Genomic DNA, 27977 nt, shown 5'->3' on the forward strand with positions numbered 1-27977 from the left:
ATAATGAATGCAGTTGTCTCAGCCATTAGTCAACTCCTCCAGTTTTGGGAGAGGAAGCTGAAAGAGAACAAGCATCTGGTGTTGGAGTGAGAGCTCTTGAATGGAGTGTTAGCACTGATTTGACGTTTGAATCCCCCGCCCCCTTTTTTAGGATGTGACGTCAACCTACTGGTTTATTTGACTGGAACTGGTTTCCCTAGAGATGCCCAGTCCTTGCAGGTTACAGTGAACCAAACAAGATGTGAAGTTATTTTCTCAAATGAAACAGATGTGGTCTGTGAGCTGGACCTGCTACCAGTTGGAGTGCATCCGATTTTGATGCTAGTGAGACATTCAGGGCTTGCTGTTAATGCCAGTGGAGAAAGCCTCTTCCTGTATGTGGAACCCAGGCTGGATGCTGTGGAGCCTGCTACGGTTGCAGAGATAGGTAATGTGGGCGGGCCTCCGCTGCGTACCTGTTCTCTGAAGTGACAGTTCTTGTTCATATGCACAAATCTCGGCCCAAAGCATGATACATTCTATATGCATTGAGATTGTAGCTTTTTGTTTCCTAGACATTTCTTCAAGTAAAGACACTTTTAAGCTGGGAAATGGACTTGCTTGGCACATTAAGATGAGAATTTGGCTGATGATGTGACACACTAGACCATGGAGTCACTTGGATGCTCATTCACCTGAAAAACTCCAAGACGTTAAATGAGACATTGCTAGTTCTAGGGAAAATGTGTCTTTCCTGAAGCTTCACAGGGAAGGGGTGGAGCCAAGGTACAAAAGAGCGTGCTGGGTGTCAGTGTTCACAGGTTCTCTGTGCTAGGCTGCCTTGCCTTTAGAAGCCCCGAGGATGCCTCATTTGTAGCTTGCCTAGCTTTCTTCAAGAGTAAATGGGTCAAGAGATGGCAACACTCTTGTTGAGCAGCCGTGTTTGGCAAGTATGCCCACTCACTAGGAACATTTTACGTAGTTTTTATTTTACAGCCTTCTCTAGTATTCTTGGAAACTTGGCTAGTATTCAAAGCCAACTACTGTTTGCATAGTTCAAGTCTAGAGAATAGAGGGTCTTGTCAACATCAGAATCACGGATTGGATCTCAGGTCCATAGGAGAGTAGAGATCTTTCCAAGAATTGTTACTTTCTGAAGGACTCTACTAGTTTAGGGAAAACTCCAGCTGGATTCTAGCAGATTCAGAAATACCCAGACTCACGTTTGCTAATGTATTACCATTTTAGAATGCAATGCACAATTCCTTTTTTTAATGATTTGTAATTTGTCATTGTTGATTCTGGTGGCCAGAAGCCTGTAGCTCGGAATACAGTTTAAAGTGGTGTGATCTAGACAGAATCATTGCTCGAAGGACAAGTTTGCTTCTGATTCTGTTTTGCCTTGGGTGAGTGAATCAGCAGGCCCACCCCTTCTCAGGTCCACACAAAATAGCAAAGTCTTTTTATTGATGTCAGGAGGGAGCAACGATACATGTTTTACTCAGAGCGAAAGACCATATTCCTCATTATCCCATGAATTATTGCCTTGAGTTTAGGGCTTTTTGCAGCCTTCTGACTAGATTTATTAGAGGTTTGATCTCACAGAGTGATTTTCCCAGTTCAGGCCACACTGCTAGATAGCAGACATCTTCCAGGCAAGCAGGAGGCTCAGTCAGCTACTTGCCCAACATAGAGCGATTTGGACTGCTGTTTTTCTGGAGTTGACAGCGCTCTCAAAATGCAAGACTTAAGGTTTTAAAACTAGAATGACAAACTTTTAGTGTAAAAAACCAATCCCAGGAGAATTGAAATGCTATGAACATCCCTGTCAGGAAACGTATCATCAGTAAACAGTGAAGAGACTTGAAGGTCTTGGAGCATCATCCATTGTCCTCCCCTGTTTTAGCAAAAGGCATGATGCTCTGAGAAGGGATTATTTCAGATGCTTATCAAGTAACTTTTTAAGGCTGGGAGGTGGGATCTGAGAGAGGTTCTTGCTGTTGCTTTCTTTGTTATTGCATTAGACTTTCCCAGTGAACCCATCTCCTGGCCCTGTCTCCTATACAGTGTCCATAAATGTTCATCGCTCCCTGTACATAGTACCATGCTGGCTGCTGATGACCTTAATGCTTCAAGTGTGTCCCTGGGCAAGCAGTATCTTTGTCAACTGGGAGCTTGTTAGAAGTGCGGTCTTCCGGACCTCTGGTGTCAATCTGTATTTTAATAGAATCCTCAACGTCTCTATGAATAGTCTAGTGTGTGAAACCCTGCTTTAGGGATTTAAAGAGAACCAGGCAAGGCCTGTTAAGAAGAAATTTAAATAAGAGCAGAGTACAGAATGAATAAATGTAAAAATGAGATCTGTAATACTCAAAGTCACCACTTATCTCTTCTCAAGCATTCTCAAAAGAAATGTTTGAGGACAATCTTGACTTTTCTTACACACTATTAATTCACTTTTGGGCTAAGACAGAGTTGCCTTCTTAGGCAGGGAATCCTTGTGAAGCACACATTTTCAAATGAAAATGGTGAAATCTTACCACCCCTATAATTTCTCACAACCACCCTTGACAAAATCATCATAATGAGATTATGCATCAAAACTCAATGCTGTGATATGGTAAATAAAAATAAAAATTAAATTAAAAATAAAATGACGATCTTGGATAGGTAGTGATAAAGATGTAGAGCAAAAATATTAAGGGGAGGGAGTGAAGCAGGAAGGAGAACTTTATTGGGATAGGGTGATCATTAGCATTTGCTGAAGGAATTTCTGGGCCACGGGTTTAAATACACTTAAAAATTTAACATATATTCCTGGAGGGATTTCTCAGTGTTAAAGTGCTTGCTATGCATAATTTGGACCCCAGGAAGCCCATGCAAATATCAGATGAGCAAGTGTACTGTATGTAACTCCAACCAGAAGACAGAAATTGGATTGCTAGAGCAAGCTGGCTAATAAAGCTATCTTATCAATGAGCTCTAAGCTTTATTGGGAGACTTTGCTTCAGAAAATAAGGTGAAAGAGCTAAGGAAAGGAAAATGACTCTTGACATCAACCTCTGGACTCCACATGTCTGCGCACATACATGTATATGTACCCACATGCATGAACATTTGTATCCACTCATGCACACCACATACATGCATGAAAAATTGGAATTCAAATATAATAGTGGTAAGTGTCAGAAATATTCTTTAAAGTTTCTACAATTTTTTACATATAGGTATGAATATCTATTGCCTACATCTTACTAATATATTTTTTAATTTTTTGATGTTTAATATCTTATAGATGAAAACTAATTCAGTATTGTTTTAAGTCATATTTATTTTAAGAGATATTGAATTTCCATGGCTTAGAAGATATTATAGCTTCCTTTCTGGGAAGTTTGTTCATCTCAGTCTTTCTTTCCAAATTTGATTATTGTTCTTTTTTTGATATTAAGAACTTGAAAATACTTTAATGTATTTGACTATTTTTTGTATTTCTATGATTAATAAATAATTTTGTGTAGTAAAATGTGTTTGACCTTTATAGCTTTAGAGATTGTAAAACACTCAGAGTGGGCTTCTCTGAAGTTGTGTGAAAATAAGATTTTTAGGTTTCCTTCCATTCTTTTCCCATTTCCTCTCTTTATGTCCAAATATTTTATTTGAAATTTGCTTTGGGTGAAAGATGGGAGTCAAGAATTCAGGTTTTATCTTTACTCATGCTATTTTCTTATTTTATTTACTCAATAAATAACCTATCTTTTGCTGGAGTGAAGCCACATACCTTTCATGCCCTGTAGACTTGCTTCTGGAAGTTGCCTTCCAGGCGCTCATTCTTTCTGCTCGATCTAAGCATGTGCTATTTCCCATTTTTATCCTGTTGGATTTCAAACAGGTTGTGTGTGTGTGTGTGTGTGTGTGTGTGTGTGTGCGCGCCTGTGTGTGTGTTTACTCTTATTTCTGAATTATTATTTTCTGGTTTTTCTTGTTCACTTTTCACTGAACTTTACAGTCCTCATCTTGTCTAATTTATACAAACATCCCACTAATTTTTATTGGAGTCATATCTATGCTTTTATGTTTAATTCAGAGAAATTATGATACTTATTCTTTTGACCAATTTATGCTAACTGTTTTCAGTTTTAATTTAATCCATCCGTTAAGGTTTTCAGCGGCATTTTAAAATTTCCCTCAATGTTTTCTTGTCAAGTTTATTTATAGATGCTGTATCCTTACTGTGTTGCTTTCGTATATTGACCTTTCATCCCACTTTTCTCTCTACCTTAGAAGTCTCAGGTAGTCTTGCTCTGACTCTTCAGAGCAAGCTACCCACTGAACTTCAGGTGTTATTTCTCTAAGTCACACCAGTCCCAAAGGTTTTGGTTGTGCTGTGTAAGTTCCCTCTCTTTTTTCTGCTTCCCTCTTGCTTTTGCAGCCCCACATAATCTCAGGAGACCTGAGTTTCTATTTGATGTCTTTTCACACTCTCTTACTGCAGAGCAGACTTATTCTTCTCATCAACAATGACTGCGTTTCTAGCCATATATGATAGTGTATGTCTATAGTCCCAGCTACATGGGAGACTGAGGCAAGGGATCATTTGAGCCCACAAATTCAGGCATCATAGAAAGGCCCCATAGTAAAGCAAAGAACCTGAAACAAGCCTCCCCCACCAGATGAGGACAAACAAAAAAAGTGAGCTTTTATTTAGCATTAGCTAAACTAGGGAAGTGTGCTGTGATGTTGGGAGGACCATATCACTGTTCTGGCCTATAGAGAGGACATGGTGGCCTTTGTGGCTAACTGGTAGTAGTCTGCAGAGAATTCCTGATGGCAGAGGCAGACAATATTCGTCATTATGTCCTGCTATGGTGACTAAACTCTCTTTGTGCGGTATTGGCTCTCCAGGTTGGAAAGGCTATTCTCGAAGGAAAATGAAAACGAGGACAGCTGAGCTTAGGGCCAATGCTAAAAGTGATCTCCAGGCCCTGGCTCTGCCCTCTTGCTATTTCTGCCGTCATGCTCTCACTTGTTGCTTCTTGGGAACGAATAAGCTTTACGGAATGGGCAAGAATGATATTTAGAATCTAGGTCAGACAATGTTTGCAGATACTACCTGCTTCCTTGACTCCTGGCTGTATCATTATATTTTATTCATAAAGGTCTCCAGAATGCCTCGCTACCCATTCCGTCCTCTGGTCACCATTTCTTCCTCTCTGTGTTTCTACACTTCAATTCAGTCTTTTCCTGCAGTTTGAGCATTGCCTTGTGTTTTGACTAAAGAGTTTCCTATTTCAACTTCATTTTAATTTTTCCTGTAATTACCTTCGATCTGCCTATACGGTTATATACGTGTAAAGGTGCTGCTTTCATTACAGGAGGACTATGGGTTACCATCCGAGGTTGCCATTTGGAAGGTACAAGTCTGGTGCTGTTTGGAACTCAGTCGTGTGCCATTGATGCCATTAGCAGCAATTCACAACAAATTCGGTGCAAAGTCCCACCCAGGGTAAGGAGATACTTTGCTGTCCTGTGCGAATTTTATCATATCCTTTGTGCAAACTAAAGTAACTAATTTGAGCTTTTTTCCACTATAACGATGTGCTATTTTTTTCTATTGTATGTTTTGCTATTAAAAAAAAAGATAAAACCCTGTGCTTGTGTTGTGATTAATTTCAGTTAATTCCTTATGTAATAATGCAACTCAAGCTTCCTAATTTGTGATCCCCTTAGAGTCCTGCCTAGTTGGTTCTGTGCGCCATGTTCTCCAGGTGTCCTCGATCCTTCTGATTCCTATAATCCTTCCTTCTCCTCTCCTGTGGAGGTTTCCCTGGCTCCACCTAGTGTTTGACTGAGAGTCTTTGCTTGTGGGTGGATGTCAACTCTCTGATGACAATTGGACTAGGCACCAATCTGAGTAAAGTGTTCATTTCATTGAATTTTTTACAAGTCTTGTTTGGCTGTTTGACTCTATCCTGAGTCTCTGCACTGCCCATCCTCTGTGTAGTGTCAGGCATTAGTTCCCTCTGGTGAGGGCCTCAAGTTGGACCAGTCATTATGGTTTCTGCTCTTTCTGAGATTATTTATTTTATTTTTCCATGGCTATAGTTTACCTTCTTGGGTTGGAGTTTTCTTCTAGTAACCATTGTAGGGCTGGATTTGTGGACAGATACTGTTTTTTATCATGGAATATGTTTTGTTCATCTATGGTGAAAGAAAGTTTGGCTAGATATGGTGGTCTGGGTCTGTGGTCTCTTAGAGTCTGAAGAACATCTGTTCAGGTCCTTCTGGCTTTTAGAGTCTCCACTGAGAAGTCAGATGTCATTCTAATAGGTATGCCTTTAATATGTTCCTTTTACCCTTGCCGCTTTTATTATTCTTTTTTAGTTCTGTAGGTTTAGTGTTTTGATTATCATGTGGCAAAGGGGCTTTCTTTTTTGTTTCAATCTATTTGGCTATTCTATAAACTTCTTGTACCTTAGTAGGCATGTCCTTCTTTAGGCTAGGAAATTTATCTTCTATATTTATATTGAAAATATTTTCTGAGTTTTTGAGATGGGCTTCTTCTCTTTCCTCTATTTCCATTATTCTTAGGTTTGGTCTTAGTGTTCCAGATTTCCTGGATATTTTGTGTCAAGAATTTTTAGATTTAATATTTTCTTTGGCCCATTGTATCTATTTCTTCTACTGCATCTTCAGTGCCTGAGATTCTCTCATGTCTCTAGTATTCTGTTGGTGATGCATATGTCTGTAGTTCCTGTTCACTTACCTAAATTTTTCTTTCTAGAATCTCCTCTGTTTGTGTTTTCTTATTTCTTCTGTTTATATTTTCAGGTCTTGAACAGGTTTATTCATTTTCCTCAGCTCTTAATTTTTTCTTGGATTTTTAAAAGGGATTTATTTCTTCCATTTTTTCTTTGTGTTTTCCTGGATTTTATTAAGGGATTTATCCATTTCTTCTTTAAGAACTTCTATCATCTTCATAAAAAATATTTTAAGGTTGTTTTCTTATGCTTCAGCTGTGTTGGAATATTCAGGGCTTGCTGTAGTAGGATAGCTGGATTCTTATGGTGACATATTGTCTTGGCTGTTGTTGGTTGTGTTCTTGTACTGGTGTCTACGCATCTGGGTTGGGGAGGATTATAGGTCTAGGTGTCTATAATCATTTTTATCTTTGTTAGATTGGTGTTTTGTTCCTTGGCTACTGTTTTCTTTCTCATCTTCTGGTTGGAGCAGCCTATGGTTGAATAGTGGGTCTCCATTTGATTTGTGGGCTGGACTTCTTTTGGCTGGGATGGTCTCTGGTTGAGCAGGGCATTTCCACTGGATTTGGGGGTTGGAGTTCTGGAAGCCAGTGTGGCGTCTGGTCCAGCTGGGGGTCCTCTACCAGGTTAGGTACTGAAATATGGTAACAGGGTTGGGTGGGGTGATTGAGGATAGGTTGGGCAGACTCTGAGTGGGTGGGCAGCCTACCTGGAAATCTGGGGGCCTGTGATGACTTTGGTACTCAGGAGACTTCTGCTGGCACTGGGGGATAGGATACCATGGGAGGGAGAGGAGGGGCAGTAGGGAACCCCATGTTTTAAGTGAATTTCCTCATTCCTTCATTCTTTTTTACTGAAGTTCTCTTCTTGCTTTGGTCTAGGTTGAACATATCTAGACTTCTTTTCTGTAGATTCTATTTTGTTCCTTGTTTTCTCTTACTAGTATTCACTGTTTCCTCTTCTGTGACAATTTTATACATGGATATAATGTATTTTGATGATGTTCTTCCACTACCACCCTTCCTTGACTCCATTCTACTTAATCTGGATTCTTTCTTTCCAAGTTCCTCCCTTTTCATTAAAGATTCATTGAGTTTCATTAGGGTTTCTTGAATGAGCATAGGATGGGGGGTTTACCTACCAGTGACTACACCTCAGAAGAAAGTGACAACTACGTTCTCCAGCAGTCAGTAACTGCCGGTAGGGCCTCAGTTGGGATAGAGTCCTTCTGAAACACTTCCCCCATCATTCTGGAGTGATGTTTTACCTATGTCTTGTGGGGTAACTGCAGCTTCCATGAGTTCAAGAATGCAATGATCAGACCATGTCTGGAAGCCAGCATTTCACAGCACCCCTCTCTATCCTTTGGCTCCTGCATTCTTTCTACCACACTTTTCTCCATGAATCTGGAGCCTTGGGGCACTAAGAGTGGTGTCTCCTTCACTTGGTTATTATTTATCTGAGATACCAAAAGCCTTAAGTTGCATCTTACAAAAGATAACATAGGAGGAAAATTTCTGAGCATTTTACATGTCTGAAACTACTCTCTCACATGATAGATAGTTTAGCTGAGTATAGACAGTCCGGAAACACCTAACGGCCCAGAAACAATTAGTGTGTTAAGTGCAGATTTCTCTTACTTACCGTTCAGGGCACAACCAATACTATTCAGTACTGCATTTGTCTAAGTTCTTGTCTCTCTGTAGAAACTATATACCATGATCAGCATTTTTATATTTATTTATTTATTTTTACTGATTATGCTTAGAGCTCTCCTTTACCCTCAAATCCAGCTAAGATTTGAATTATAAAATTGCTTTTCAGGGGAAAGATGGGTACACTGTGAATGTGACTGTGGTCACTGGAGAGCACTCTACAGTTCTTCCCAGAGCATTTACTTATGTCTCCTCTTTAAATCCAGTGGTTGTGTCTTTGAGCAGAAACAGAAGCAGCATAGCAGGTAAGATTCATGTTACCTCCAGCTGTTCTTTTCTGTAGAGTTTTGATCCTATTAAAAGTCAATGAATAGCCGGGTGGTGGTGGCGCACGCCTTTAATCCCAGCACTTGGGAGGCAGAGGCAGGCGGATCTCTGTGAGTTCGAGACCAGCCTGGTCTACAAGAGCTAGTTCCAGGACAGGCTCCAAAACCACAGAGAAACCCTGTCTCAAAAAAGCAAAAAAAAAAAAAAAAAGTCAATGAATAGACTTTGGATTTTTATTTACGATTTTATTTATTTATTTGAGGTATTGTCTCCCTATTTACTCCAGTTAGCCTGAAACTCTGTTTGTATGACCTTAAACTCATAATACTTGTTACACCCTTTTGAGTTTTTTTGATTGCAGACTGGATTCAGCTTATTGTAATATAGATGAAAGATCTTTTATAGATGAAAGATCTTTTTCAGGTTACCTGATAAAATTAATCTTATATCTGATTTTTTCTCTGTAGAAATGGGACTATTTTCTTATAAAAATCATGTGAATGTTATATTAGTATTCAATAAATATTTATTGAGCAGCTAATTTGTACTAACATTATAATTACCATCAATTAGACAGCAAATCTTAGAAAGAAATCATCTTCATAATAATCCTCAGGTAAAAATCCCCGGTAGAATGGGATATTTCCATGAGATAGACAGACTAATTTACAGGCAGTGGGATCTCCTCACACCCATTCACACCATACCAGATACCAGAGAAAGATGGCAGAAGCAACTGTGTGAAGGCCCAGCAGAAGCAAAAGACATCCTGGAGTCTGTGGTCTTGGGGCCTTGTCTTTCCAAGATTCATCCATCAGGGATTCACCTCCTGGTAGGCTGACACTCTAAAGTCAACTGCGATCTGCTGCTCCTCTGACATGGCTACTGGCAAGGCATTTTTACCCATGCTTTGATTTTGTTGTTCTTTTATCCTGAGGAACTTGCCATAACGCTGGCCAAATAAGCCTGTTTTGGGCTAGCATTACACTATTGTCTTTTTCTTGGTCCCCTTTGAAATCTGTTAAACTCACTGGATTTCCCAAAGTAGAGAATGGGAACACAGAAAGAAGTAAGGAGAATGGGGAAGTAAGGAAGAATGTGAAGGTAAGATGTGTGTGTGTGTGTGTGTGTGTGTGTGTGTGTGTCTGTGTGTGTGTGTGTGTGTGTGTGTGTGTGAGAGAGAGAGAGAGAGAGAGAGAGAGAGAGAGAGAGAGAGGGAGGGGGGACCTGATTCTACATATACCTTTTCAGAATTTCTAAGTTAATTTTTCCAAAAACTGTGTGGGAAAAAATTTGGCATCATTTTATTAATGAAAATGTCAAGGCTTAAGTCCCAAATGAGGCAGTAACATTCAAGAACTTGAATAAAGCATCACCATGTCCACTTTTCTCTTTTTAGCAGTGTGCTGGTTGGTTTATGTAAACTTGACAGAAATGTAGACACATCTAAGAAGAAGGAATCTGTAGTGTTATTTTGATTTTGTTTGTAATCTAACAAATAAAGCTTGCCTGAATATCAGCGTGCAGAGCTAAATTACTAGTTAGCCACTGAGGCCAAGCAATGGTGGCACACACCTTTAATCCTAGCACTTGGGAGACAGAGGGGGGCAGATCTCTGAGTTCAAGGCTGCTCTGTACAACAAGATTGAATATGTCTTAAAGAGAAACAAAATTCACACAGAGGAGATCCCACTACTTGGGATTATATGCCTTTAATCCCAGCATTATGGAAGTAGACACTGGAATGATATGGCTGGGCAGAGAAAAGAATTTAAGTGGGGAGACACAGGAGCTTAGATGCAGTCTGAAGATTCGTATAGACGGGATCACCCCTTTGGCCTGTGCATTGGGAGAGGTAAGAACTCTTTATGGCTTAGTTCTGCACTCTGATCTTCAGGCAAGTTTTATTTGTTAGCTCACAAACAAAATATCACTATAGGAATCTTAATTGAGAAAATGCCTTCATAAGACTGTTCTATAGGCTACTCAGTGGAGTATTGTCTGATTAATGATGGATGGGGGACAACCCAGTTTACCTTAGGAAGTGACATCTCTGGGCAGGTGGTCCTTGAATGTATAAGAAAGCAGGCTGAGCAAGCAATGAGGAGTCGGCCAGCAAGCAGGAACTGTCTATAGTCTGTTGATTGAGATTTTCTGTCCTGCCCAGTTCCCACAATCATTAAGTCCCAAAGAAATCACACAGAGGTCGACATTAGTTATAAACTGATTGTCCCATTATCTCAGGCTTCTTATTAACTCTTATAACTTATATAGCCCATTATTCTTGTCTATATTAACCATGTGGCTCACATCTTGCTTCTTCTGTGGTCAGGTCAGGACTGCAGAGAAATGGGCTTCCTTCTTTTCAGAATTATCCTGTTCTCATTGACCCACCTGTACTTCCTGTCTGATTGTCCTGCCCATACTTCCTGCCTAGCTACTGGCCAATCAGTGTTTATTTAAAATATAATTTCAGATTACAGGCCATTCTCCCACACCAATAGTCTCTGCTTCAGTTCCTGTTTCCAGGTTCCTGCTTGAGTTCCCTGATTGGTAGAGTATGACCTGGGAGTTGTAAGAAGAAAGAAACCCTTTCCTTCATAAGCTGCTTTTGCTCATGGTGTTTCGGTCGCAGCAGTAGAAACCCTGGCTGAGACAGGCAGTCCTTTCCAGTCTCATCTAATTAGCTGTGGTGTCCTCTGCTTGGGATCACTGCATTGACTCTGAGGTGCTTGTGGTTAATGGACCTTTAGGGTGCTCTATTCCAAACTGGGGGTGCACTGGGGAGTGTGAGGCAGAGGCATGCATTTCTGCTTTTGCTACTGGGTACATAACTGGCTTTCATTAAGGCTCTGATTGTCTGCAGACTGAGTTTGTCCTTCCTGCATGTTTGTTTATTCTCTAAGTATGAACAATAGCCCCAGTCCTATCCTTCCATTCCTTGCACACCTACGGATGTTTCCAAGGAATGTAGATTCCCTGAGGATTACCTTTTCTGATGATCAGGCACACAGACATCACCATCTCGGTTTCTTTTCCGGACATGTACCTGTGTCTGCACATACCTTTCTTCCTAAAAACCAGCTAGCTGCTGCCATTTCCTGCAAGTCACTCAATGATTAAACGATAATGTGCTACACAAGACTTGAGACCAAGTTTTAAAATTTTAAGAATTAAATATTAAGTCCCCACTTCACTCACTCTCTTTGAGATTGTATCTACCAAATTGAATCGGAAGTACCATCTTGTGCAATAATTCAGCCTCTCCTTATGTTCTTATTTGAATAATCAGGGTTATTCTTTGAAAAAGGACATTCTAATTTGAATAGTACTGCCTGTTAACTGACTCTTATAGTGTGTCTTCTACTTAAAATTAAAAAAAAAAAACCTATGGTTTTAAACTTGTATGTGTGTGTGTGTGTGTTAGTGTGTAGTTCAGAGGACAACCTATGGAATTGGTTCTCTCCTTTTACCATTTGGATCATAGGGAACACATTCAGGCCATCTGGTTTGGTGGCAATGACTTTCCCTCTGAGCCATCTCGTCTACCTCCTACCGACACAATTTTGTCAGTTTATTTACAAGTTTTGACAGTTATTTGACGATGAAGTCTATGCAAGCCTTTTTGTGTCCCGTAGCATCTTTGTCATGCTGATAGTAGCAAAAGACCATTGAACTACAGAGCAGAGATAGGAGTGCAGGGTTTGCCTTTTTCACTACTTAGCTATGACACTTTGATGACTAAGGTTTCCTCAACTTTAAAATGCTAGCTGTATTTCACTGGCACAGTGAATCATAATTAACCTCAGCTGCATAATTTATGCAAACCTAAAATCACTTGGAATATGGAGTTTCAAATGAAGAATTGCTGGATCAGTTTGCTCTGTGAGAGTGAGTGTGAGACATGTTCTTTTCTTTAAAATTTCTATTTAGATTTATTTATTTTATTTTATGCATGTGAGGATTTTGTCTGCACGTATGTATGGGTACCATATGTGTCCCTGGCACCCATGGAGGTCAGATTTCCTGGAACTGGAGTTATGGATAGTTGCAAACCACCATATATATGCTGAGAACCAAACCCAGGTCCTCTGTAAGAGCAGCAAGGTCTCTTAGCCACCAAGTCGTCTCTCTAATCTCCTGTGAGGCACTGCATTAATAGACAACGGATACAGGAGGGCTCAGGCAGTTGTGGGTGCTGGCATCCTGAGGATGGGCTGAGGGTATATAGGAAAGGAATAAGCCAGGGACAGCAAATAAAGCCGTAGTGTTCCATGGCCTCTGCTTCAGTTCCTGCATTGAGATCTCTTAGCATCTCTTGATGGTTTACTGTGACCTATGAGGCCAAGAAACCCTTTTCTCCCCACATTGGCTTTGGCCAGTGTTTGATCTTAGGGTCATAAATCAAGCTAGGACTCAGGGAAAGGACCACATGGGGTAATGGCACGGAAGTAGATGACCTGATAAAATCATGCAGGGCATCTCGGAGATGTAGATTTTTACTTTTCTTAGCACAAAAGTAGTAGCTAAAGGAGAGGACACAGAGCATTGTTTTGTAGGTAAGGAAGGCAATTGACCCTCCAAATTACTTAATTTGCCTTTCCAGGGATCAAAGTCAGCATAAGTGTCTCAATTTTGCAACATTAATGCCCTTGAGGTTTTAGGCTGTTGCTCTGTTTAAGGAATTGTTAGAAATTTCATGAGAGAAAGGGGAGCTGTTAAAATTCTTAGAGACTTACGTATAGCGCTGACTTTATTTAATCATAAAAGACAAGTGGTTGAGGTCCCAGGTCCAGAAGTAAATATAGTCTTCTTGATACAGGAGGAGAGATCCTGTTCCTTGGGATGGCAAGGCTGACGAACGACACGGATCTGGATGTACAAATCCATGTGCAGAACACCTCTGCTCAGGTCCTCACACAGACAGCTTGGGGACTGGAGGCGCTGCTGCCCCCACTGTCGACTGGCATTCACACGATTTCAGTCTTCATTAATGGAGTCAGCATTCGTGCCCAGGGGTAAGGTTGACTGGGGGTCTGTTTGGTGATCAGCAATTCACTTGGCATCGTCCATCTTGAGTTGGGTGTCTTCTTTGTTCCCTGTAAAGTGAGGTGATGAGGGTCTGAGAATTATAAACATACGAATGAATCTCGAAGCCTTGTGGGCGGTTCACTCCTTAGACCAACAGATGAGAAATGTTGTCTTCCTTGTGTGGGGAAAGGGGTATTGGAAGTTAGTGGAGGTGGGGATGGGTGGGCCTCTGCCTAAAGAAGGCAAGCCTGTGGTGGAGCACTTTATTAAGACTATGTCTTGTGTGTTGAATAAATGATTTGTAATAACTGAATTCACTATGCCTCCTGCCTCACCTTCTTCTCCCCTGTACTCCCGAATCACTCTAGATTTTCTGTAGACGTTCTCTTTCCTTCATCTAGAAAGTATCTAACCTGTGTGTGACTGATACTCCTGAGACTTTCCCAGGACAGCGCCCCACCCGTCCCTCCACTGTTTTTTTTTCTGTTTGATCAGAATCACTGTCATTTGCTCCCCACCTTACAAGTGTGTCTCCATTCTGTTCTGCCCATTTCCAGGCACTAACATGGACTGTTTTCTCTAGGGTTGATCTCCACATCCAATACCTCACTGAAGTTTTCAGCATGGAGCCTTGCTCTGGGTCTCTTCTGGGTGAGTGGTTCCTATGCCACACGTTATTTGTCCAGCAAGTTGGTTTACTGAATATTCAGATTTCATCCCTGGACTAATGGGCTGGTGAGGGCAGGGCTGCAGGCATCAGGGCAAGATATTTCACTTCGTTCTCAGATGATCACTGCTCTTTCGTGAGGTGGAAAGAGTTGTGGGACTTCAGCTCAATGAGTTCCAAAAGTAAAAGAGAATGAAAAGGAGAGAGGGCTGGCTGGCTTTCATTTCTATAGGAAATGTCGAAGCATCCAGTGGACACCACACTCAAGCAGGTATTAGGAAGGGACAGGCCAGCCTTCTGCAGTAGTGTTTTAGATACTGCATGTGGGAGGAGAGGAGGGGGAGCCTCAGTCTCTTCGCTGCCCTCTAAGGATGCAAGACAAAGGAGAAAGACAGAAACACAAACAGAGTAGTGAAGAGTAAGAGCAATGTAGAGTGTTCTGCCAGATAGTGTAACAGATGAAAAGAAAATGAAAGAACTGGATTTTTCATTCGCATATAAGTAGAGAGTAGTATAGCCTTCTGAGACATCCAAAGGTATTCTAAAATTTTGCCTTAAACACTAGAAAGTATCCCTCTTGGCGTTTGATGGTTGTGATTAAGATCACCTGTTGCTCCTGCAGAGAGGACTTGGCTCAGTTCCCAGCTCGCATTGGTCGGTAACTCCAGTTTTGGAGCATCTGTCAGGTCCTCTCTGGCCTCCATGGGCACAGGATACAGTGGTACACAGACATACATGCAGGCAACATGCCCGTACATGTAACATAAAAATAAAAAAAGTTTTAAAGGTATTCTTATAAAACAATTTGAATTGCTTTGCTGCTATGTGAATTTTGTCCTGTCTGAGCATTGGCCAATGCTCACAAAATTTAGCCATGAGGGGGATAAAATTTGCGTATACCGCTTTCCACTTAACTGCATCACATCTGTACAGGGGCTGCGGTTCCTGTTTGGAATATCAGCTTTTATGTGTGTGTGTGTGTGTGTGTGTCTGTCTGTCTGTTTCTCTGAGCACATTCCAGCAGGCATGAAGAGGTCAGAGTTCAGTTCTCTCCTTTCACCATATGGGTCCTCTTCAGGAACTGACCTCTGGTTATCAGACTTGACAGTGAAGGCATTTAGCTGCCGAGCCTTTCTGCTGGCCAGAATACTGCTTTTAATTTTGTATCATCCTTGTTTAAACTAGGTGGAACCATCCTCAGCATTGCAGGAATAGGACTCGGCAGAGACCCGGCTCTGATTTGGATACTTGTGGACAACCAGACTTGCGATATCGTGACCTTAACTGACATGACTGTCTGGTGTGAGACTCCTCCAGGTGCACTGTCACCTGGGGCAGATGTTCTCAGTGTCTCTGCTTCCGTGGAGATCTGGGTCGGCAACACTTCTTTCCTCCATGGTCCAAGCTTGGTGGGGAAGGGCCTTACCTTCATGTATGAAGCCACAACAACACCAGTGGTCACTGCCCTGTGGGAAGAACTCACGAACGACAGCCTGCGGTTCTATGTGGAAGGAAATAACCTTTCTGACTCAGCCATTCTTTTTGGAGCCTTGAAATGTGACCTTGAAGTGCAATCTTTTGTCGCGAACACAAGCTTGTCTGGGTGTTCCTTTCCTCTCTACAGTTTGGAAGCAGGAGTCTATCCTCTCCGAGTTCGTCACAAGTTGATGGGGTTTGCCAATATGTCTGCAGTGCCCCAGAAATTTGAGTTGTCACCGCAGATAACGGCCATCTTCCCAACAAGTGGTTCTGTGTATGGTGGGACCATACTCACTGTGAAGGGCATGGCCTTCAATTCAAGAAGGAGGTCAGTTCATGTTGACCTTTCGGGCCCTTTCACTTGTGTGATTTTGAGTTTAAGAGACCACACAGTCCTATGCCAGACCAAGTTGGTGGGCTACCACTTTTCTGCAGTGTCGTTTGCTCTAAATGTCACAGTTGTGGTCAATGGGCTGGCCAGCAAGTGTGCAGGGAACTGTACACTCTTCCTGCAGGAAGAAGCGACGCCTACTGTGGATGTCTTGATTGCAAGCCTCAATGGTTCTGTAACCACGGTGCTGATGAGATGCCAACGGTTAGGTACCACTGATGCTGCACTAACAGTGTTTGTGGATGATCAGCTTCCTTGCCACACAACTTTCTTCAATACCAGCCACGTGGCTTGCCAGATGAGTAACTTGACCCCAGGGCTCCACTACCTGTCAGCTGTTCATACACACACTGGTTATGCTTGCCTGGATAGTGTTTCTAGAAACTTCTTCATTGCGCCTCAGGTGTTTGACTATTTTCCTAAGAATTGCAGCATCCATGGTGGAAATCTCTTGACCATAAAAGGCACAGCTCTTAGGGGACGGAATGCTACATTTGTCTATGTTGGCCAGCAGGCTTGTCTCACAGTGAACATCAGTTATGAGCTCGTCCAGTGCATCATTCCGGCAGGAAGTGGCTCTGTGGCCCTGGAAATACAGGTGGATGGAGTTTTGTGCCACGTGGGACTCATTGGTTACAGCAGTGTCTTTACTCCGGAACTGCTCTCTGTTTCACGGAGTCATGACATCTTAACCTTTGCAGTCGCCCAGATCTCAGGGGCTGCAAATGTTGTCATTTTCATCGGGAAATCACCATGCATGGGTGTCTCTGGGAACCGTACAGTTCTCCGGTGCATGGTTCCTTTACTTCCTGCTGGGGAGTATCCTGTCACAGGCTATGACCACAGCAGAGGCTGGGCCTCTTCGGCTCTCATTCTGGAGCAGAGAGCAACTGTGACCTCAGTGACTAAGAACTTTGGTAAGTAGAGAAGACAAGATAGAACACACTCTCTATAAAGCGAATTAACTGTTACTGTCAGTTTTAGGAAGGAGAGTACCAATATCACTATAGGGTAGCAGGAACAAAGAGCTGGGAGACTTCTTGTAGCCACAGCTTCTTCTTCAAACCAAGAAGTTTTTGTGACATTTTGTTGATCTATCTTCATTTTCCATCAGGGAAATTTCACATATTCCCTAAGTATTTGATTGTATTTTACTTTAATACATCAACTTCACTGGGCATGTGTTTTAAATTTAATAATATAATTTGCTAAAGTTCATTATTTTATATAAATGTATTCACCTATTTTAGACATATGCTGATTTGTATTATATTTTTATTTTTTAAAATTGTTTTTATTGAGCTATACATTTTTTCTTCACTGCCCTCCCTTCCTCTCCCCTCCCTTTCTACCCTCTCCCATGATCCCCGTGTTTCCAATTTACTCAGGAGATCTTGTCTTTTTCTACTTCTCATGTAGATTAGATCCTTGTATGTCTCTCTTAGGGTCCTCATTGTTGTCTAGGTTCTCTGGGATTGTGATTTGTGGGCTGCTTTTCTTTGCCTTGTGTCTACAAGCCACTTATAAGTAAGTACATATTATATTTGCCTTTCTGGGTTTGGCTTACCTCACTCAATATGTTGTTTTCTAGATCCATCCATTTACCTGCAAATTTCAAGACATCACTATTTTTTGCTGCTGATTTGTATTATTTAAAACATATTTAACAGGATTAATTTTTGCCATTTTGTAACAGTTTACAGATGAATTTCTACTCCACTAATAATGTGCCAGTGGCATAGTACAAGTGAGCTGTTAAAGTTAAAAGATATTTGTTTTCTATTTCATGCGCATGTATGTATGCCTGAGTGCATATATGTTCTTCACATGTACTCAAGGTACCCATGGAGGCCAGAACAGGGCACCAGATCTCTAGAAATTGGCATTATAGGCAGCTGTGAGCTGCTCATTGTGAGCGCTGCAACCAAATTCAGGTCCTCTTGAAGAGGACCGAGTGCTCTGAACCACTAAACCATCTCTGTGGCCTCTAGTTTTATATTTCCTTTTAGGGACACTGACATTTGTCTAGTTAATTTTTTTTCCCTGTAAGGTCTTTATTCACTTACTCTGCTGAGATAGCTTAAGTCTGTAAGTAAAAAAAAAAAAACACACACACACACACACACACACACACACAAACAAACATAAAGGAAATCATTCAATCCAAATCGGAGGAGTGATACCCATAAGACACTTCAGCTGAGTGGGGTGCTGATGGGGTCAGGGTATATGTTTGAGGCAGTGGTTAATGGAGCTAATGTAGCCCTGTTTCTTCTAAGATTTGGCTTCCTTGCTTATAAAGGGTTTGGGCTGGATAGATAATTAGCTCCTCTCCCTACTCCTGGAGACACCATGATTTTTAGGGTGAATGAGCACTGGAAAAAGCACCTACAGCAGGAGACAGCAGGTGCTTCTAGAAGGACCTCCACCTCTCCAGTGGGATGAGGGCAGGGGAGACTGAAGCTCCTCCTCTCTAAGTGTTCCAGCTATCTGGACTAGTTTTTCCAACCCCCAAACCTTAAAATATGTTTTTACTGTAATACCCATCAATAGTGATGAAAAGAGAGAATTCTTTGGCGGTTTTAGATATTAATTTTTCACACTGAGAAAAATTGTATGATAAGATTCTAGATACCTATCAAAATGCTGCAGGATCTATGGTTTTGAAAGATACCTGTTCTGTAATTTTAAGTAAATTACACAGTTTCAAGATAATATGTACATAATGACCCCTTTTAATATACTCTATCTATGCATTATATATCCATGCATTACACACAGAGATGGACACAGAAGGCGTATTTGGTAATGCGTCACAGAAACTTTAAGATACATGGATTTCTCTGGAGATTCTTTTAGGTGGTTGCGGGAACTAAAACTTTTGTTTCCATTTTATGCTCTTTTTGTATAGAAATAAATTTTCATATAGAAAATTTAAAAGCTGTAAATCCCCACTAGTTATATATAGAGAAAGTGACTACATTTTTTTTTTTTCAAAGCTCCCAATCGAACAGCAAACTGCAGGTGAGAGCCAAGCAGAGAACCTGGAGATGCTGGGATCAGTAATACACCTTCTGTGGGGGTTGAGAAAATTGCACAGTGAGAAAGTGAAGGTTAAGCTTTGTGTGCAAGATTTGCCTCCTAAATAACGAGCTTGGGATTTTGTCTCTGAAGGCTGCCTGGGTGGAAATCTTTTGCATGTGTTCGGAGCAGGATTTTCTCCAGGGAAGATCTCAGCTGCTGTGTGTGGTGCTCCTTGCCAAGTCTTGGCTAATGCAACAGTGTCTGCCTTCAGCTGCCTGGTTCTGCCCCTGGATGGTGAGCAAAAGACCACACATTTATGTGAAGATCATAGTCTTTGGATTTTTCTGTTTCTGTTTTAGTACCGTATTAATGACAGCAGGAAATAGAATTTTCTCTTTTCTACCAAAAATGGTAGATGCCAGGGCCTGAGGAGATGGCTTAGTGGGTAAATTGCGGGGCGTGTAAGAAGAGGGCTCGTGTTCAGAACTTCTGCCCCCCATGATGAAGCTGGCCATAGCGGTTCGTGACTATGACTCCACAGTGGGCAGAGGTGCAGAGACAGGTGGATCCCCAGAACTTGCTGGGTAGGCACTCTGACTGAGAGGTGAGCCCTAGCTTCAATTAACCTGCCCCCCAAAATAAAGTAGAGAGAGAAGAAGACACCTGTAGCCTACTGCTGGCCTCCACACGTAATTGCGTGCATACAGCTAGAAGAGTATACACATGTACACACATTGAAACACACACATATACCACATACATGCATAGAACACATACACATAGACAAAAGACTGCTAACGGCCTTCTCATTGGGCAACTCTTGAATATTGGTTTTGTACTCAGCTCCTTGATTCTTTTAGGCAAGACTTGCCAGTCACATTGTTCTCTTTTCCCTCAATGCTGAGTTAAAGCCATGATAGCGCAATGCTTTAAGAGACGGCCATCATGTAAATTGCACAACGTGAAGCCCTGTCTTTATAGAGGGAGGGAGGAGTGTGCAAAGATTGAGGCTTCATAACTCGTGGTAACTGCCTGTTGAGCTTCAAGGGGAAACTCCCCACAGGAGGAAATGACTTTATGATCCCAGGGCCATGCTGCCTTTGAGAGAGCCTCAGTTAAGTCGGATGAGTGTTCTGTTTGTGTATTCCTGTGTGCTAAGCCTTTGTACTTTGGAAATCACACTGTGTCCTTCAGCATGGACAGATACGCTATGCTCTCTCTGTGTTGGTTTAGTTCATGTCTTTCTTCCTACATCTTTCCCCCTGAAATTTGAATATGGTCTTAGATTTATAAAGTGGTGGATGTGGAATTCCACCTGAATTTGGGCAATGATTCTACGGGATGTGATTCTATCATGATGGTGAATTATACTGCATCTTAGGCAGGAAGAAAGGGGGAGGAGGAAGGGGAGAGGGAGGGAGAGAAGAGTAAAGAAAGGAATGTGAAGAAAATCCTGGTTTACCATTGCAGGAGCAGTTTTCTATTACCATCAGGTATATAAGCTTAGCGCGAGGAAGGCGAGACCAACTCCACAGTAAGAAACCTAAGGTTCAAGAGCTGTTTTATCATTATCTGACCTGTGGCTGCTCCTCCAATGCACCAAACAGTGTCCACTCAGAGTGTGTGCAAGATTTCTCTAATGTAAAATTAAACAAAAGAGTTAGGTAATGGTGGAAATGAAGCAATAATTACTTCTATGAAGTAATCATTTTTTTTTTTGGTGTAGAGTTTCATTTACTTTTATTTTCTGGCAGTGAGTGTTTTGCCTGTATGCATATATACATGTATGCATGTATGTATGTGTGCATGTATGTCCTATGCATGTTTGGTGATCGTGGAGGTTAGAAGAGGGCATCAGATCACCAAACTGTGAGACCACGTGAGCCCTGCCTAGTTGATTCTATGGTCCATGCTCTCCGGTGTCCTTGACCTCTCTGACTCCTGCAATCTTTCTTCCCTCTCTTCCATGGTGTTCCCTGAGCTCTGGCCATGGGTCTCTGCTTCTCTTCTGTTCCCAACTATTGCTGGATGAAGTCTCTCTGTTGATGACTGGGCTAGTCACCAATCTATGGGTATAGTACAGTATCATTTGGAACCATTTCCTTGACTTTTTTTTTTTTTTTTTTTGGCGAGACATATTTGGTTCTATTCTAGGTCTCTGGGCCATCCAGTCTCTGGTTCCTGGTCATCTAGGAAGTTTCAAGTGAGGGCTCCCTCTGCATTGTTATCTAGCCTTAATCCATGGTAGTCTGATAGGACGGAGGGTGTTACTTCAATTTTCTTACATTTGTTGAGACTTGCTTTGTGTTCAAGTACGTGGTCAGTTTTAGAGAAAGTTCTGTGAGCTGCTGAAACGAAGGTATATTCTTTTGTGTTTGGGTGAAATGCTCTGTAGGTATCTGTGAGGCCATTTGGCTTATACCATCTGTTAGTTCTGGTATTTCTCTGTTTAGATTTGTCCAGATGATTTGTCCACTGGTGAGAGCGGGATATTGAAGTCTCCCACTATCACTGTGTGTGGGCCAATATGTAATTCAAACTGTAGTAGTGTTTCTTTCAGAAGTGTGGGCGCCCTCGTGTTTGGGCCACAGATGCTAAGAACTTAAATGTCATTTTTGTGGATTTTTACCTGTGATGAGTATGTAGTCTCCTCCATCTCTTTTGATTAATTTTGATTTGAAGTCTCTTTTGCTAGACATTAAAATGACTACTCCAACTTGTTTCTTAAGTTCATTTGCATAGAATATTATCTCTTTTGAAAACCTTACGCTGAGGTAATAATATCTATCCTTGATGTTGAGGTGTATTTCTTGTACGCAGCAGAAGAATGAATCCTGCTTTTATATATATTCTGTTAGTCTCTGTTTTTCTTTATTGAGAAATTGAGTCCATTGATATTAAGAGTCAAAGACCAATGATTGTTAATCCCTGGTATTTTGTTGCTGTTGGTGGTGCTAGTGTGTCTCTGTGTGTTCCCCTGCTTTTGGTTTTGCTGGTTGAGATTTTTTTGTGTGTGTTTTATGGGTGTATTTAACCTCCTTGGGTTGGCGTTTTCCTTCTGGCACGTTCTGTAGGGCTGGTTTTGTAGACAGATATAGTTTAAATTTGACTTTATTATGGAATATCTTATTTTATCCATCTATGGTGATTTAAAAAAATTGCTGAGTATAATGATCTGGGCTGGCGTCTGTGATCTCTTAGATCTTCAGAACATCTGTCCAGGCCCTTCTGACTTTTAGAGGTTTTTAGAGTATCCATTAAGAAGTCTGGTGAATGCTGATAGGGCTGCCTTTATAGGTTACTTGGTCTTTCTCCCTTGCAGCTTTTTAACATTCTTTCTTTGTTCTGTATGTTTAGTGTTTTGATTATTATATGGTAAGGGGGCTTTCTTTTCTGATCCAACCTCTTTGCTTCATATACATTTATAGGCAATTAGTTCTTTAGGTTAGGAAATTTTCTTCTATGATTTTGTTGAAAAATATTTGGGGGCCTTTGAGCTAGGATTCTACTCCATTGACTATTCCTATTATTCTTTGGTTTGGCTTTTTTTTTAGTGGGCCAGATTTCCTGAATGTGTTGAGTCATGAATTTTTAAATTTAACATTTCTTTTGTATCCGTTTCTTCTAACGTATCTCCAATGGCTGATATTCTTTCTTCTATCTTTTGTATTAGTGAAGCTGGTCTCCGGAGTTCCTGTTCATGTTCTTTAATTTTTCATTTCCAGAATTCCCTCAGTCTGTGTTTCTTTTATATTTCCTTTTTTAGGTCTTGAACAATTTTATTCATTCTTTTCAACTGTTTGTTTTTTCTTGCCTTTCTTTAAGGGATTTATTCACTTCCTCTTATTGTTTGCTTATGTTTGCCTTGATTTCTTTGAAGGATTTATTCATTTTCTCCAATTGTTTGTGCTTTCCTGGGTTTCTTCAAGGCATTTATTCCTTTCCTCTTTAAGAACCTCTATCATCTACTTATAGTTGCTTTTAATGTCTTTTTCTTGTGCTTCGGCTGTGTTGGAATTCTCAGCGCCTCCTGTGGTAGGATAGTTGGTCTTCAGGCAGTTGTGGCCTGTAGTTGAGCAGGGGGTTTCTGCCTGAGATGGGGGCTGGTACACAGTGGCAGGGGTGGGGAGAGGTGGGGTGTGATGATCTCTGGGATCCACAGCAGGTGTGGACGCTGGAGAAAGAGGCTGCAGCTGGTGTTGCAGAGCTAGGGAAGACCCTGAACATTTGGGTCTGGGGGACAGAGAGAGCCTCTTTGGGTTTTTTATTTTTAAAACTTTCTCATGTAGTTATCATGAGTGAGTAAACTTTGGAACTCCTTGGTTATCTTAAAACATTGAACCTTAACCAGAAGTACTGAGGAAAAGAAAATCAATGACGTGATCAGGGTCAGGTAAATTTTTGATATTATAAGTTGGATAATGCACATTGGAAATATTAAGTTGCTATGTCATAAAGTATTTTATTAAGTTTTAGAAATTGAGAATCAATTATTTGTATTTTGAAAGGAGCAACACAGCAATTAAAGGCTGTAAGTCTTATCATGGCCACTAGGTGTCACCAAACACTCATCAATTGCACAAACACAAATTGCTTTTTAGTTTTAAATATAACAACTTTAAAAAGACTCTTATTCTTATGGTCTGTGAGCACCTACTCCAGAGTTCCTTACATTCAGATGGAGGTGTGGGGAGTCTGGAACCTTCTGAAGCTGGCTAAAGCAAATGCTGTGTGTATAATTGCATTTTCATTTCTTCCTGTGAAGGTGTGCCCGGAATAGACATAAAGTGGCTAAGGGGCCCGTGCTTGCGAAACTGTTATGGTTCACCTGGATTCTCTTGCTTTAAAGGATTGCGTAGAATCAGCATCTTTGGAAATCTCTTTCTTTCAGAGATGTCAGAGGAGCAGTCCTTACGCCTGTATCCAGGCTGCCATTCTCAGAGAACCCATCTTTCTACATCGCTAGCACTGCCCTCCTGAACTGTTCCAGTATTAACCAGCCAATGGCCTTTGGAAAGTTACCCCATGCTTGTGTGCTAAGACAGTGGAGTGTACCTGTGCCCTGGAGTGACTTTTGCAGCATAGCCTACGAATTTGTTAGACATGTAGATTCTCAGGATTCATGTTGTCTGAAACTTTATACAGAAACATTTGACGTTCCTTCTTTGGTTTCCTACACTGTTGCCTAGCGAAGGTTCTAAAACCAGGTAGCTTGTGGTATTAAGCAAGGTTTAGACACACTGGGGAGCATCACTGATGTCTGCCTATTATTAACCTCATAGTGCTTTCTGTTGAACACTGCTCCCTCCCCCACCTCTCTCTCTCTCTCTGTGTACACATATGGTGAGCATGGATTCCTATGGCATATGTGTATGTTCTGTGTGACGCTATTTCTAAGGGAGTAGGAGAGAGATGAACTAATGCCTTTTCACCCCAGATACGGAACCTCTAACAGTCCAGGTACACATACCATTCAAGTCTAGTTTGGTGAACCAAATAGTTTCATTGGGGTTATTCACAGTAGTGTGGATGAGGGCTTACTTGCAGAAACAGAGTCTTCAGGGAGCTCGGCTGGTCTCTGCCTCTTCCAGGAGGCCCACCTTGTCTGAAAGTGTCTCTCTGCAGTCCTACTATTAATGCATGCTCAGGGAAAAAGGAATCCAAAAAACCTTGTCAGTTTCAGGGACTTCCTAATTTTTTTTAAGTAGTTTATTTCCTGAGTTAATGAGCTTGAAATATTTTATCTCAGAGAAAATTTCTATACAACATTCATGTTTGTGTTTGTGTATGCAAATCATGTGCTTGTATGTGTGTGTGCACTGAGCATACATGCATAGTATGTATGCATGCATTAGCGTGTTTAGGTACATGCATATGGCAAACATGCATCTGTGTTTCTAAACAGACTGCACAGCTGTAGACTGTCTTCCTGATTACACGGCTTCTTTCTCCTGCAGTTCACTGCCTCACGCTTTTCATTTGGTCTTCTGTTTGTTTATTTTTTGTTAACTTCTCAAATTTAGCAAGGTCACTTTGAGTTCTGTCCATCGGTTTGAAATATTTTCAGTTTGATTTTGCATGATAGACGGATGTTTCCGATCCCAGATTACAGATAAATGTCTCAGGAGGCAAACTTTCCGAATTACAGTTTGCTTGTTTCAATGCCATGGTACGAATGTGTTTCCTTTTTAGAGAATGATGAAGAATGAAAGATAGAGATGAGAAAAGTTCCTTTGCTGCTTTCGGGGTCATCTATCTTGACTGTCCCAAATTACACTTCTAGCCAACGAATGCTTTTCCATATGATGGGTGCTGAAACATCCAGTTAGGTGAATTTCATATTTCCTTTTTTGTTTAAAAACGCTCAAGATCTTTGATCTTCAGGTTTTTTACATTTACTTGGATTATACCAAATGACTTTTTCACGGAAACTTTAACTTTTCCATGAGGCATGAAGAGCTAAAGCGATTAAGGGCACAGAGCTATTTAGTGGCAGAACTCGGAATAAGACCCATGGATTTTGATCCCCAGCCTTGGGTGCTTTTCATAATCCACCTTGTCAATTTGCATCCACTTAATCACCTATAATGAATTCATTATTTTATAGGTGTTGAACCTGTTTTTATTTGCCTTGGGGCTTATGAACTAGAAAGTTCTCGTGTTGTGTCTCCCCACACGAGAATCTTGCTGTCAGTCATTTTGATTGCAATTATCTATTCCAAACGCACGCCCAGAGAATGTCCTAGGCGTCAGGTGCTCTGGAATGTAATGGCAACAAGAATAGCATTTGGTGTGATAACATAACTACAAATTCTGCTGTCTGTACTCACCTCATGTGGTCCTTGCTGTCAGCGCTGTGAGAGGCAGGCAATCATAGCTTCAATCCTGAAGGTCTTGGTAATGTTTGCTGGGTACCTGTGAGGACAGGCTAGCTGCAGACATAGCAAGCCAAAGAGGTTTTTCAGACAGTTCCTATGGAAACACCTCACCAGAAGACATTTGTTCTTCCAATTAAAGGTTTTTGTCACTTTATGTTCTTTTTGTTCTAGAACCAGAGTTCCATTCTCTGGTCGGCCTGCAGCTAGCCCACTGCATGGACCCTACTGGTCCCAGAGTCACCGACCGACTTGATGCCTTCCTTTGCTGAATTTTGGGATCATGCCTGCCTTGTTATTGCTTTTACATCTCTTCCTTGTACCAGAGAGAAAGGGGGCAAAGTGTTTACTTTTCTACCTTATGAAATATTACTGGTCATTATAATACAGAGAGAGTTCTGTTAAGAAAGGAGTTCCATAAAGAGAGAGAGAAGTCTAGCCACAAACTTGGAGGAGGTAATAATAACTTTTAGAGGACCCTAGAATTCCAGACCAACAGGAAAAAGATGAAGTTTCAAAGTTGAAAAATAGTCACATGACAAGAACAGGAACTTCACAGGAGAGAATTGAATTATAATTAGATGTAAACATTTCTCAACCTAAAGAGTAATGATACAAATGTGAATTAATGCTGTCGTGTGACACTGTGCTCCTCATCATAAGGAAAAGGTGGGGTCTGACAACCTCAAGTGCCACCAACCGTGTGCAATAGTGAGAACACAAATATAGACTGTAGGAATACAGAAATTGCTTTGGAAGATAAGATGGTAGTTTCTTTTCAAGTTGACCTTGTACCCACAAGCTTCTTTCTTTAGAGACACCTTAGAGAAAACTTTGTTCATATCTGCATTGATTGACCATGCATCTCTTTTTTGTTTTTTGAGAAATGAATCAATAATTTTATTTTCCTAGGTCAAAGAATACATCATTCCAGAAATGACATGAGATTTTGAGTTCTTTCCACAGGTTGAGCTAAACTCGTGCTGACTTTTTCCAGTGTCCTTGGCTTCCCTGTGTGACCTGAGGCCTGCAGAAGACAGCTGTGAAGTCAGCAGCCACACCTACATGCGCTGCGATTTGACCATCGCCATAGGGACAAAGAGACTGCCTGGCTCCTGGCCTTACCTCTACTGCTGTGAAGAAAGTCCCCAGTGTCTCTCAGCGCCAGAACACCAGGCAGAGCCAGCCTCCCCACCCTTCTCAGGCCTCTTCCTCAGGTAGCTCCATCTTTTACGTTCTCTTTGACTTTCCCACTGCTTTTGGCCACTGGGATCCACAGAGCCGGCAAAAAGCACAGGCAGGGTGGATTTGGCCTACGGGCCTCCAACTCTTTCAGAGGGGCCATTCCATCATGGATTCCAGCCAACCTTCATATCAAAGCATCTCTGTCTTTTTCAAGTGCTCAGGAGAACATCTGAAAAATATACCCAGTAAACAGCTCACTTTGTTCTTGCTTAGATTTTAATATTTATCTTCCGATCCAGCGCGACATCTGGTGCATGCCAATGGGGAGAAAGATTAGACGTTATGAAAAACAGAAGGCTTTCCCCCTCTCCTTTTTTCTTTTCTTTCCAAACAGATTCACAAGTATGAAAAAAAATCTTAGAGAAATCTGGCAGATTGCACAATGTTTATTCAAAAGAAAAGGAGTTATGCCCCAGAATTACTCTAGATCTGGGGTTTAGAGACCACAAACTCCTAAGGACTTGGAGATTTAAAAATATATATAAAAAGTAATAATATGACTTTCTAGATTTGACCACTTTCTAACCCAATTTTTATTTATTTTAT

At 41.2% G+C, this 27977-nt stretch overlaps 1 protein-coding gene across 1 annotated transcript in view; it reads left to right on the forward strand.

Annotated features, from left to right (window-relative positions):
• Positions 1 to 27977, forward strand: part of Pkhd1 (PKHD1 ciliary IPT domain containing fibrocystin/polyductin) — a 443194-nt gene that overhangs the window by 47491 nt on the left and 367726 nt on the right. The window contains exons 26-33 of the mRNA XM_041656327.1: positions 152 to 427; positions 5352 to 5482; positions 8562 to 8697; positions 13542 to 13737; positions 14334 to 14401; positions 15603 to 17204; positions 19462 to 19605; positions 27184 to 27403. Coding sequence (XP_041512261.1) covers positions 152 to 427; positions 5352 to 5482; positions 8562 to 8697; positions 13542 to 13737; positions 14334 to 14401; positions 15603 to 17204; positions 19462 to 19605; positions 27184 to 27403 — 2773 coding nt within the window. The remainder of the gene's footprint in view (positions 1 to 151; positions 428 to 5351; positions 5483 to 8561; positions 8698 to 13541; positions 13738 to 14333; positions 14402 to 15602; positions 17205 to 19461; positions 19606 to 27183; positions 27404 to 27977) is intronic.

The sequence above is a fragment of the Microtus oregoni genome, unplaced genomic scaffold (genome assembly GCF_018167655.1).
Source record: "Microtus oregoni isolate MIOR12 unplaced genomic scaffold, Mior012 000007F_ref0000211, whole genome shotgun sequence".
Lineage (NCBI taxonomy): Eukaryota > Metazoa > Chordata > Mammalia > Rodentia > Cricetidae > Microtus > Microtus oregoni.